The following is a 13,599-nucleotide window of genomic DNA, read 5'->3' on the forward strand; positions in this document are numbered from 1 at the left end:
AGGTACAGATTTGAAAAGGAGATATAGAGAACAACCTGGTGCTGAAAATTTATGTTGATTGTGTAGGATAGAGGTTTTGGTTTACCTAGTTTGGAGGTGTTTTATACATTGAAATATGATTTAAACTCAATTAGTAGGCTCTTCACATCTATCTCCAAAAAATTTACCTCAAAGTAGTAGGATAGGGGTGTTGGGCACCTTAGTCTAGAGTTTTATTGTCTATTTAAAATATAGGAATGTTTGTCACTATGTACTTCATCTACTTGTACCTATCCAATAGTCATATTTGAACAATTTTATGCTCTTTTGTGATCTAGACAATTTTATACTCTTTTGACACTTGCTTTAGTGTGCACTCCCTATTTCATTTTAAGATGATAAATGCTCTATGATATTCTAAAATTTTACTAAAGAGACTACACTTAAATCATAATCAAATGTGAAATCCAAGATTAGGTCCTATGTAAGGGCCTTGACATTTGGATCTCCCTTTTAGAGGACCCATTTGGGTGGACCCAGGCACCTAGTGCCCTAGTTCTACTACAAGTGGTTGAAATTTGGGGTGTTACGAGTGTCATCCTTTGCCTTTGGTGATATAATCTCAAAGTTTGTATTTGATCATAATATGTTGGGCTATACTTGAAATAACCTTGTGATCCTATATAAGGAGCATCTTTATCCTTCCTAATCTAATTTAGAGAACAATTGTCATGTTCCATTAGTAAAATCTCCCTCTTGAAAGTCATCAAGGAGATGAGGATATAAAGCCCTCAAACATGATGCATCCTCCCAAGTGGCTTAGACCTCATCATAGCGGTCCCATTGGACCCTAACCTAGTCCAGCTCTTGGTCATGAAGGGCCAGCGTTTGGTGAGCCAAAATGCGAATGGGCTCTAATGCTAGTTGCCTCTCTGACTCCACTAGGAAGGCATTTCAATTTAATATATTAGAAGCATCTTGCACATATCGCCTTAAAACTAAAACATGAAAGATAATGTGGATGTGCAATAGGTTAGGTGGCAAAGTTGGATGATAAGCTACAAGACCCATCCGCTCCAATATCTCCGATGGACCAACAAAATGAGGTGCAAGATTAGGGACCTTTTCATATTTGATTGGACTCTTATGTGGCCGCCCTCTCAAGAATAGATGGTCTCCAACTGAGAAGCTTCGATCAACCCTCTTAGCATTGACATACTTCTTTTGATGATCCCGTACCTAATGCAACCACTGTCTTCTCAATTCTATCTATCACTCCATATCCTGTACCAACTCTGAACCAATGGATACTCTACCCTCTATCCGATCCCAACTCAAGGGAGTCCTGCAAGGTCTACCATATAATGCCTCAAATGGTGCCATACCCAATGAACTATGATGCCCATTATTATATCCAAACTCAACCAAATATAAATAATCCTCCCATCTAAACTAATGATCCATCACATACATATGTAACATATCCTCTAGAACTTGATTCACCCTCTCTGTTTGTCCATCTATCTCGGGATGATATGATTTACTAAAATTGAGCTATGTGCCCATGACATGTTACAAGGAACTCTGAAAAGATAATGTGAATGATGGATCCCTATCTGAGATGATCCTGTGAGGAACTGTATGTAGCTTATCAATATCATGTATGAATATGTACAATATTGCTGGAGTTGTGTATGTAGTACGCATGGGTGAAAAGTATGTCACTTTGGTCAGCTTGTCAACAATCACCATGATGGAATCATGCCATCATGATGAAAAAGGAAGACCAACTATAAAATCCATGGAGATAGTGTCCCATTTCTATTTTGGATCATCATGATTATGGAGAAGTCTTGCTAGATGCTGGTGCTTTACCTTAACTCTTTGACACTCATGACAACAAGTCACAAACCTTGCAATATCTTATCACATCCCTGCCTAATGGTATAAATTTCAAAGATTTGCATGCATCTTCTTCACTCTTGGATGTGGGATATATGGTGCCCTATGTACCTCACATAGTATAACTATGCAAAGACCTCCTACAATAGTTACACAGATGCATCCTCTATGGCGTAAAGGCCCATCTAGCTCTAAGGAGTATCCTAAAAACTTTCCCTTAAGGGATGTTTATGATTGAACCTCATGTAGTACCTCTTTGTCTACTTATCCTTTGATAAACTCTATATTGGTGTTTCCACCACCACAATAGCAATGATGATGAAGAAAGAGAGCTTAACCATATTAAGGAAGAGGTTAAATCTAAAAAGAAATTCTTGAATTGAAATGATATTACCTTAGGATTTGATAATAGTGGTGATGTAATTCTCTTTAGATAATACCTTCAAGTGTTAATGTAATAACGTGACATGACAAGACACATTGAATCATGAAAGAATTATTGAATGTAGATTGGTGTAGCTCGCTTCTCCATATTGCTCAAAGTTTGAATATAATGTTTGATAAAATTAAAGTACTTGATAATTTTGGGATGAAGATGAAGAATAGTTTATGCCTTTATATAGGGTTCAAAAGGTATTTGTAGGATACCAAATTATCAAGATCAAATCACAAATGGCGAGAACAGACACTCACACATGTTTGATTTTGGGCCCTTTTGGATGGATTGTGGTGCTAGTCACCATAGTACACCTAAAGAAGGAAAAACTAAGGGTGGTTGAAGAGTACAAAATTCCAAGAAATTATCATATGACAATAGTTTGGTAACTTGACAAGACTAGAAATAGGCTTAAAATGAACCATGAGAGGCACACTAAAGAAAGAGATCAAGAAAGTGTGTGAAATTCTAAAGGGTTTACAATTTATGACAATACAAATTATCTTTATTTGAGAGTTTGGTGAGGTGGTATTCTAGGAACTTGAGAATTCAACCTAGAGCTAAATCCCTTTAAGGGCTAGGAGACAAATTGATGGAGTTACAACTAATCCAAGTTTAATTTTTTTTAAAAATATCTTCTCAAGACTATGTATCTACTTTGTGTATTCAATATGTTCTTTTTGTGTGATGTAACCTTAAGTGGAGGTCTCTTGGTAAGGTGAAGTTTGAGTTTTCAGAAGTAAATTTGCAAGAACAATGTAATAAAGGGGGAATTTTAGTATAACATTATTAATTGCACTGTAAATTGTCACCTCTTAGTTGTAATAACTGCTTAGTTTAGTTTATCAGTTATAGTTGTTAGTTCATTATAGTTATTTCACTTGTTACAACCTATTTATCACCTATATTAATGTTGTTAGAGTTTATAAAATAAAATGTTTAAGTATTTACCCCTTCATTTTTTAAATCGTAATGGACTAAATGGTAACAACACTATAGTAACCAAAATAAAAAATATCGAATTTGGGAAATTGAATATTTTAGCATGCCTTAATTGAGAATCATAACAAATACAATGAACATGGGGTCCATATAACTATAGGAAAAATCAACAACATATAAATTTTCAAAGATAAAGTATAAAATGATAATAATATTATTGTGAGTTACATTTTAATGTATTACAATATTTCTTTTATAAAGCATTTTAAACACAAATTATTGAATTACCAACTTATGGATAAAACTAATTATTAAAACATGTTGATTGAATAATAAGTACATATTATTTAAAAATTTTCATTTGAAAAATAAATTCTAAACCAATTTGTTAATCCCATCAAGCTATCTTGTAGCTCTTGAAAGGGTGTAGATCCTTAAATACATTCTCAAGTTCTTTGATAACTACCTCCCTCAACTCTTGAATCAAATAACCCTCAAATTTTTGGATAGCAATCTATTACTCCGTCAAATTATCTCATGATCCTTGAAAGCGTAAAATTCCCTAGATCCAATAACTCCCAAAATAAATAAGAAAAAATACATATTGAGTTCACAAAGCGCCTTACTTTATTTGAAAAATAAAATTTACAATAGATGCATTCTTCAACATTGTCCAAATATAGAAGAAAGAAAAAATAACTTGTATTTCTCATACAAACCACCATATCTATGTGAGAAGTTGACTTGATATGATGAAAATTTTTCAACCTCCAATATACCTTTGTCACATTTTATCATCCTAATTTTGCATGTGAATTTTTAGAAGCCCCACAAAGAATAATATAGAGGACCTTAATAATTACTATGTGTGTAAATATGTGTCCATTTGCATAAACTACAATACCAATTTTGATGAATAATACACTCATTTATAAAATGATAAAAAATAAGTTAACATCTCTCTCTCTACACACATTTTTAATAAACCAATAATAATTCAAGAACATCTAAATAAATAATTTCAAACAACAATCTCCATCCAAAAAATAATGGGATGTTAAACTTTAAGCATTGTATATTAAAACTGATTTCTTTTATGGCCATGGTATATTAAAAGGTTTTCAAATTGTAGTATTTCTATTCCTAGTAACCATCTCATAGTAAATTTTATGTACAAATTCTTGAAGGTCAGCTCATTTTATAATTTTGAAGTGTCTTAAATAATAATAATTTTATTTCATTCAATAATTTTATTTATGATATACAAACAAGTAGACAAATGTGGTATGCGGATTTTTTGGTATTCATTTGATGAAGAAATCTAACATGAAGTACAATCATTTGCAATTATATAATTTTGATTGTGTAGTTGATATTTTATGTAGTAAAATAATTTCTGAAAGCTAAAATATTAAAATTGTAAGGATTCCAAGCATATTTTAATAAATAAAATGAGGACAATTAATAATAATAAATAAAATATTATTTGTAGTTAAATGTTAGTCTTCCATTTAAACATTACTTTTGCAAAAAGATATAACAACATGGTTATACTTCTTCATTTTTAATTTTGTATAATACAACAATCTTATTTGATATATATATTATTTTTTTCTTTTTCTATTTTATGACTCTACTTTGTGAAGCTTCCTTATCAAAATGAACAAACTAAAAAGATCTCCATTTTCAAAAAATATATATAAAATGATAAAATATTATTAAGAGTTACTTTTAAATGTATTACGTTATTATGTTTGAAAAGTATTTCAAACACAAGTTTTCAAACCAGTAATGAAAATGTTGCTGATTATTAAATAATAACATTGAACTACAATAATAACATTAAACTACAAGTCACTAAGGTGACTTTATTAGGTAACACTTGGGAAAATAGAGAAATGTCTCACTTGTTCACAGGAATACTCTGGGAATTCCTGAAAACATTGTTGGGATCAAATTTGGTCTTTACCTTCACCAACCTATCGAAATTGCCTCCGAAATACTTGTCACCCCAAGCTCTTGCCTCTGCAATACTAGCTGTTCCATTCACGGCTGTGCCCAAGTCCAGATCTATATAGTTCACATAGGCACCTCTGGGCGATTTGGATACATGAGGAGTCATGTATCTGTAAAATCTTCGGATCCAATCGACCAAGCCCGATTCCTTGCTGGTGTCTTTCCACGTTACTTGATACTGTATGTTGTACAAATACCCTTCTCTGTGGGGAAACGGAGTCTTCGACGACGGTATCTCGTACATTCTTCCTCCCAGCGGAGCAAAAATAACATAACCGCTAAGCTCCTCTTCCAAGAACTTCCATGCACCCTCCAAGCCCGATGGCGATATCGGGCTCGTAACAAAATCAGATTTTGCTTTGAAGTAGCCTTTGTTGGTATTATTCCTGCTAAGCAGCTGGCTCGTAGTGGTATGTGAGGTGGAAGATATAGAGTCTAGCCAACTCATCTCCTCGCAATCTCCAGCAACGATTCCCATTTCAAGGAAACTTTCGTTAGCCACTTTGAGCAGTCGGTCGAGGGGGCCCAGATACATTCCATTGAAGGTGAGAGCAACGTCCTTCTGGCCACTTTGCAATTGGGTGCCTGATATGACGGCGCGAATAAAGAGATCCCGTTCAACCAGAGGTGCAATGGATTGCCAGCGATAGACAAGGTCGGTCACCTGATTTCGCCCCGTTCTGTGCACATTGAACACCGTTACTTTGCGAGGCACTCTCACCAGTCGGACTTTCCATGCAATGACGACGCCCCAGCTTCCTCCACCGCCGCCTCGGATCGCCCAAAACAGATCTTCACCCATGCTCTTTCTATCCAACAACTTACCATTTGCGTCCACGAGCACCGCATCGATGATGTTGTCGGCGGCTAGGCCGTATTTCCTGGAGAGCAAACTCATTCCGCCGCCACTGAAATGGCCGCCCGTGCCTATCGTAGGGCACACTCCCGCAGGGAAGCCGTAGTCTGCGGATTTTCGTCCAATGGCAGAGTACAAGTGTCCCAAAGTCGCGCCTGCCTCTGCCCACGCTGTTTTAGACTTCATGTCGACCGTTACACGGTCGAGGTTGATGAGGTCGATGATAGCGAAATTCGGGGCATCAGAAGTGGAGGAGAGACCTTCGTAGCTGTGCCCTCCGCTGCGCACAACGATCTGCCAGCCGTGTTTGATGCAGCACCCTACCGAATCCACCACTTGTTCTCTCTTGTATGGCAGAATCAACACGTATGGCTTGTGGACGCCTGGTTCTGTAAACCTCAGGTTCTGCAGTGAAAACCGCAAGAGAGAATCGTATGCAGAGGAAGAAGTAGAAGTGGTCAAGTTTGTGATGCCCTTTTGTTGAAGGCATGATATGAGCCCCTGCCCATCTTGTGCAGATGCGCAGATGCTCAATAGAAGCAAAGCGGTGCACAATGAAATAATCCTTAACAAGGCCATGATTATGCAGAACTTGGTATCCCCCGTTCTAACATTTATAAGAAATGTGTACGACGATTTCCTTGCGGAGAAATTAATGAAGCTCACATGCAGTTTTGCCTTATTTAATGAAGCCAATCTGGTATGGATTTCGAAATATGGAGCACGTCTACACAGTTCCCAGTCTTGTCTTGTAATTGGAACGTTTTTATCTAATCTTTGACAAAATAATAAAGCCCGCTTGCTGTTTTGCCTTGTCATGATTTGATCATCAAGCATGGATTTCGAAACAAGCAATTGACTGAAAGAAACGTGTCTACTCTCTTTGACGGGAACAAATAAGAGAATAAACTGGGTTGAATCTGGATAAGTGATCACCCAATGGCAGCTAATATTGTTAATTTTATATCAGTTTGTCTCTATCCTAAGGTGTTCTAATCCTAAGGTGTTCTATCATTGTCTTAGTGGTTTTCCTATCATTTGCACGAGATAGTATTCAATTTCCTTTCATATTAAATTGCGTTCGAAACATTATATTATATCATTGACAATTTATTCTATATTTTCTATTTGGAGATCCTAACAACTTTGATGCCACACACAATTAAGATAAACAATAAAAATCTAAAATAAATTTTACTTTAAAAATCTTTTTATAGATTCTTTTATTGAAATACCTATTATATTCTTTTATAGTGTAAATTCTTATATGTGTCCACATCAACAAGGTTATTCATTTCTTTTTATGTTTGATTCCTCCTTACTTCAGATCTTAAATAGACAAGCATCTTACAAAAACAATTACGATAATGAAATAGGAAGTAGGAGATTTAAACTTTTACTCTTACATCTTGAATGTAAAAAGTGAAAAGTAATGTAATTCATGATATTTTTTTAATCTATTTGTGTATTATCATGCATATAAGAATTGCCATTCAATTGATACTATTGCATCGATATATATGAAATGAAATGAAACATTTGTGTTAACATCTTCATCTTCAATTACAGTACTATATGGACTCCAATATTTTTATTCAAAGAGGTTCAAAATAAAAAATAAAAAATGAATTAGTAAGATCATATTTCATAATCATGTCCATGATTTTCTCGTATAATAAAGTTATATGAAAAAAGGTTTTTAACTCTCCAACCCATAGGCATGATTTGTGATGCCCTTCTGTTGAGGCATGATTTGTGACGCCCTTCTGTTGAGGCATGATGGAACGTTATCCTCTTGAAGAAAATAATGAAACTCACATGCAGTTTTGCCCGGTTTAAGGCAACAAAGATGGTATGGACTTAGAAATAAGGAAGCCCGCCTGCTGTTTTGATTTATCATGAATTGATAATTAAGTATGATTGAAAGAAACGTGTCTACTCTCTTTGACAGAAAGACGAAGATAAATTGTGTTGAATCTGTATAAGTGTTCATCCAATGGTATTGTTCTGTCATTGACGTACTGGTTTTCTACAATTTCTAGCTTATTTGCCCAACATCCTCTCTTGAAACATATTTTCTATTTGGAGATCCTAACAACTCTGATAATATGCAAAATTTCTATAAATCGTTTGAATCATTTTGCCATGGAACTCATTCTCCAAACGGGAATTACTCACCCAAATAAATAGCTGATTTAATATACACAAACATTCATCATCCCCGAAAAACTTTAAAGATATGAAAGCCAAGATAAGAAACTAAATTTAGTCTGCAGCAAATCAGATTTGTTAAATAGAAATTTACAATTCAAATTTTGTCCACATAGAAACTTGCCTCTCCTTATGAAATGCATGTCAAAAATGAAATGAGCAAATAATATATATAGCTTAATTTATCTTATGAGAGATTACGTTCATCATTTAGACTCTTTCAATGCATTCGCCCACCTTTGTTCAAGTTAATTTATTTGTATAAAGACATGAATCTTATCCATGGCACATCTTTGCATAACCTTTTACTCCAATGTTCCTGAAGGTTAATGTTGTCGTGCATTGTTTCCCAAAATGATGATAGGTTTGTTAATATTAATTTAACTTAAAAAGATTTTTTAGTTTGAAATGCTAATTTTTTTATAAATTTTGAAAATTTAAGATATAGTAAAGGGTATATCTATATTCTTTGTTACATGTATGCATCTTTAAAGATTTTTGTTGAGCAAATTTAATTAATAAATATTTATCTTTTTGCTTTTGCATATCTCATATCAATTTGTTCTACAATGATAAATCGATTTAATTTATTGAGCTATTTCCAATTTTTTTCTATCACTTTCAATGACTTTGGAAGTGGTTATGAATCTCATGCTTTCATTATGAAAAATTGTTCAAACTATTTAGTCCAACCTTCACACAAACATTTAATGTATTAGGAATAACTTGTATCATTTTATATTGCACTCACTTTACTATTTACCTATATGCTTTCCACTCTACATCTTCATTAAATAGAGATGCATTCTACAATGAGAACAATAAATGAAGCATCATGTTGTGGCTATGCTAAAACTTATAGGATATAATTGAAGTAAATGAAATAAAAATAATCTTCAATAAATAAAAATAAAATATTTCTTGAATCGTTCTAGATTAAAATTAAAAAATCTCAAGAAAATAAATATAAAGTGATTATTCCCCCTCATTTGTGGGGATATGTGAGTTCATTCGTTGAATAATCCTAGAAACGGGGTGGTTTGTATCCCCTTGGAAGAGGGATGGGTCAAAATCAATTTTGATGGTGCATCCCAGGGGATCCTAGGCCATTAGTTTTAGGTTTTTTATACTTAAGAGATTGGAATGGAATAATTTTCGCAATTGAGTCAAGAAAATTCTAGAAGGGACAAACAATGAAGTAGAATCTTAGGCAACTTGGTTGGATATAAAGATAGGCATAACTTTAGGGTGGCACCATATCCATTTAGAAGATGATTCGTTACTTATTGTTAATGCCATAAGACAATAGAGAACCCTAAATGGAGGATGTGTTGAATATTTGGGCGAAATAAGGAGGGGGGGGGGGTGAATCAGTTGATAATAAACCCTTTCTTCAATGCTTTCATAGATCTGGGTAACCAATAGAATTAATTAAAGAACATATAACATGAAAGCACACATACATAACATATCACACAATGAACACCAGATATGATGTGGAAAACTCAAAAAGGAAAAAACCGTGGAGAATATTAGTTCTCAATATATAATACCGGTCAAGGTGATTTTTACAAAAGGTGGCTCACTGCCAGAATGCTCACTACCCAAAAAAAGGCTCACTATCAAAGGAAGAAGAAAGAAAAGAGAATCCACCACTATGACATAATCTACAATGCTGAAATTGCTTCTGGTGCCTCTCAACAAAAACACACTTCACATATCAACCTTAATCTGATTTTCCTTGTCATTCTTGCACATCTTCCATATTCTCATACATTCAAATCATCCTCTTATTCATACTATCTCTGGGAAAAATAATCTTCTAAGTTGGCCAAGACAAAGCTTTGAAATATGTCAAAACCAAACATTTCGATGATGGAAAGGAATGAGAAGTGGACCAAACCACAATGAACTTCATTGGCAAAATCAACACATTATATCCATCACAAATACTAGACCCAAATCATGACTCATATGGTACACAAATGTTGCTACACATTCTCCCATTCTAGATCAAACTGGACCCAAAATAACACTACCCAACTTAGCAAAAATAATAATGGAACTAAGATAAGCATTAATATGATTGATCAATACCATATTCGATAAATATAGATATCCAGATCACCATCAACATGAACAAATAAAATATCAATTTTAACACATCTTTCAGAGCACCAAATATTCCAGGAACACATCTTCTGGATTACCAAACAATAACCATTAATGACAACCATCAACATCACACACATACCTATTTTCCACTGTTGCTCAATATGATAAATCCGGTCCTAACCTGATCACAAGATTTGACATTAAAGAAAATATTAAACACAAATCTAACATGAAAACATTCAACACAAGTTTAACTGTAATCTCTCCCTTTGTCATTGATGGCAACATCCATCAACAACAAACACACAACTTACTCAGCATTAGCATTTCTTCTCATCTCTTCCATATTACAACATCTCTACCCCTTTGAAATCAAGGACAAAGGCAAACATAACTCCTCCTATGAAACTCATTCTATTCCCCCTAAGAGGAAGCACCCAAGTATTGGTCCAGATAAGAATATTCATGCAGTTCATTGGACCAATGCGCATCCAAATGTACACCAATTCAAATCAGGAAGGGGTAATACCCCTAACTTCTGTCGAAGATACTCAAAAGTATCTTTACAATGCCTTGGTGAAGATATCTGTAATCTTCTCTTTTGTAGGTACATACTCAAGCTTTACTTTATTATCCAACACCTTTTCCCTCAAGAAGTGACACCAAATAGATATATGCTTTGTTCTAGAATGTTGTACCAGATTCTTAGAAATGTTTATTGCACTAGTTTATCAGACATAATTGTGATGGGTTCATTGAGAATTACACCAATATCCTTCAAAGTTTGCTTCATCCATAGTATCTATGTGCAACATGAAGATGTTATAATATATTATACTTTAGTTATAGATAAAGACACAAAATCCTGCTTCTTACTTGACCAAGCATCTCCCTCCCTCCTCTCTCTAGCTCTCTCCCTTCCAATCTTCCCGTCTCCCTCTCTATCTCCCTCCCCCATTCTCTTGCATTATCTCTTCCTCTCTTATTCTCTATCTCAGTTGTCTAGGTCATCACCTACCCATCCTAACCTCTCTCTCCCTCCCCCTTAACCCTATCCCTTTATGAACTCCTTTCTATTCTCTCTCCCCTAACCTCTTTATTTCCTCCTTCCATAGGTATCTCACTCCCTCCATGTCTACCTCCCCATACATCCCCTCTTACTCCTCTCTTTGTTCTTTTGTATTTCCTCTTCTACCTCCCTCCCCTCTCTAGGTATCTCCCTCCATTTCTTCCCCTCTCCCCATCCATACATACCCCCATCCATACATACCCCCGTATATATCTCACCTCGCCACTATATGTTATTCTCTCTTTCTCTTGTATTCTCTCTCTACAGTCTAGGTCATCACCTCTCTCTCCCCTCTCTAGGTTTCTTGATCTCTTCCTCTCCACCTATCTACCTCTATATCCATGTCTCATTACTCACCTCTCTCTACCCCCCTCTATCTATCTCAATCCTCTATCTCGTTATCTAAGTCTCTCATCTCTAATCATCTAGTTCTCTCACCCATATATTTGCCCCCTCTCTAGTTCTGTCCCTCTCTCTTCTGCTCTATTTCCCCCCTTTACCCCTATTTTTTTTTTTTGAACTCTCTCCCCCTATTTTCTCTCTCTCCTCACCTCTCTATCTCCTCCTTCCATAGGTATTTCACCCCCCTCCATGTCTAACTCTCCCTCATTTCCCTCTTAATCCTCTCTCTCTTTATTATTTCATCTCTCCTCTTATCCCTCCCTCTCATTTCTAGGTATCTCCCTTCTTTTCTTCCTCTCTCCATGGCCATCTCTCTATCCCTCCTTATCTTCATTTCTCTCTCCCTTCTCTACTAATTATTATTATCTCTCTACTATCTACATCATCAACTTTCCATCACACCCTCTCTTCTCTCTCTAGGTTTCCTCTTGTTTCCTTCTCCACCTCTCTATGTATCCATCCATATCTCATTACCAACCTCTCTATCCTCCTAGACATCCATCTCTCTCACCTCTCTCTCCCCCACTAGGTATCTTATATCTCTATCTAGACCCCCTCTAGTTCTCTCCCTCCCTCTCCACCTCTCTCTATCTCATATCTCACATCTCTATTAAGGATTAGAGTTTAGAGTTTATGATTGATAGTGTATAGTTGAGGTTTTACCTTTCACTTCCTCATTGCCTCATTTCCTCTCTACCTCATCTTTCATCCTTACCCCCATCTCTATCCTTGCATCCCTCCCTCTCTCTTCTTCACTCTCTCTCTCTCTCTTATTATTTATCTCTCCCATCTCTCTCTCTCTCTCTCTCTCTCTCTCTCTCTCTCTCTCGCCCCCTCTTGACCTCTCTAACTCTCCATCCCTATCTAATTACCCACTTCTCTCTCTCCAAGCTATAAGTCCCCCACCTCTATAATTATCCCCTCTAGTTATTTCCCTCCCTCTCCACGTCCCCCCCTCCCTACCCCCCCCCTCTCTCTCCCTTTGAACTTATTTTTCTTTTTCTTCTCTTTCTCTAAAATCTATCTCGCCCTCTAGGTCTCTCATCTCTCTATATGCACCCTCTCTAGTTCTCCCCCCCCTTACTACTCTCCCTTTACATAATATCTGATTCTATTCTCTATCTTCCCTCATCTCTCTATCTCCTTCCTTATGTCTATCATTTCCTCCACCCTATTCCCTTAAACCTATACCCTAAACTCTATATTAGATAGATAGAGAGAGAGTGAGAGTGGATGAAGGGAGATGAAGACATGGAAGGAGTTAGGGACCTAGGTGTAATGGTGAAAAAAGGAGGTGATGAGGAGATAAAGTGGAAAGCTTTACCCTCCTCAAGAAAGGAGTGAAAATTTCACAAAGTATCCTCTTCAACCTCTTTCACACATTACATTTAAAAGAGGGGGTTTGGATTCATTAGATCCAATATCAATGGAAAGAAATTGAATGCTAAGTGAATTGGAAATGAATTTGGAAAGTAAAAGTAATCCCTCTTTTAGAATGGATAAGATAAATTAAATGAATTGAGATTAAGTGTAAAGATGGTAAAGAAATGATTATAACTTGAGATAGAAATGCGGGATGAAGTTGTGCACCTGAAATTAGGAGTAAAATGCTGAGACGAAGCTCCCCTGTAAATTTGAGTGAAAGTTGTCAGGACTGTGTTGAAAGTGTAC

The 13,599-nt window shown here is 35.7% G+C and overlaps 1 protein-coding gene across 1 annotated transcript; it reads right to left on the minus strand.

The window, feature by feature from the left end:
* Positions 1–5,162: 5,162 nt before the first annotated feature.
* LOC131044111 (berberine bridge enzyme-like D-2) lies at positions 5,163–6,710 on the minus strand. The gene has a single exon (XM_057977362.2). It carries the CDS (start codon positions 6,708–6,710, stop codon positions 5,163–5,165), a length of 1,548 nt encoding a protein of 515 aa, XP_057833345.1.
* Positions 6,711–13,599: the final 6,889 nt, after the last annotated feature.

The sequence above is a fragment of the Cryptomeria japonica genome, chromosome 4 (genome assembly GCF_030272615.1).
Source record: "Cryptomeria japonica chromosome 4, Sugi_1.0, whole genome shotgun sequence".
NCBI lineage: Eukaryota > Viridiplantae > Streptophyta > Pinopsida > Cupressales > Cupressaceae > Cryptomeria > Cryptomeria japonica.

Excerpts from the sequence above, each read along its gene's own strand:
- LOC131044111 (XM_057977362.2), bottom strand. The coding sequence starts at position 6,710 with ATGGCCTTGTTAAGGATTATTTCATTGTGCACCGCTTTGCTTCTATTG.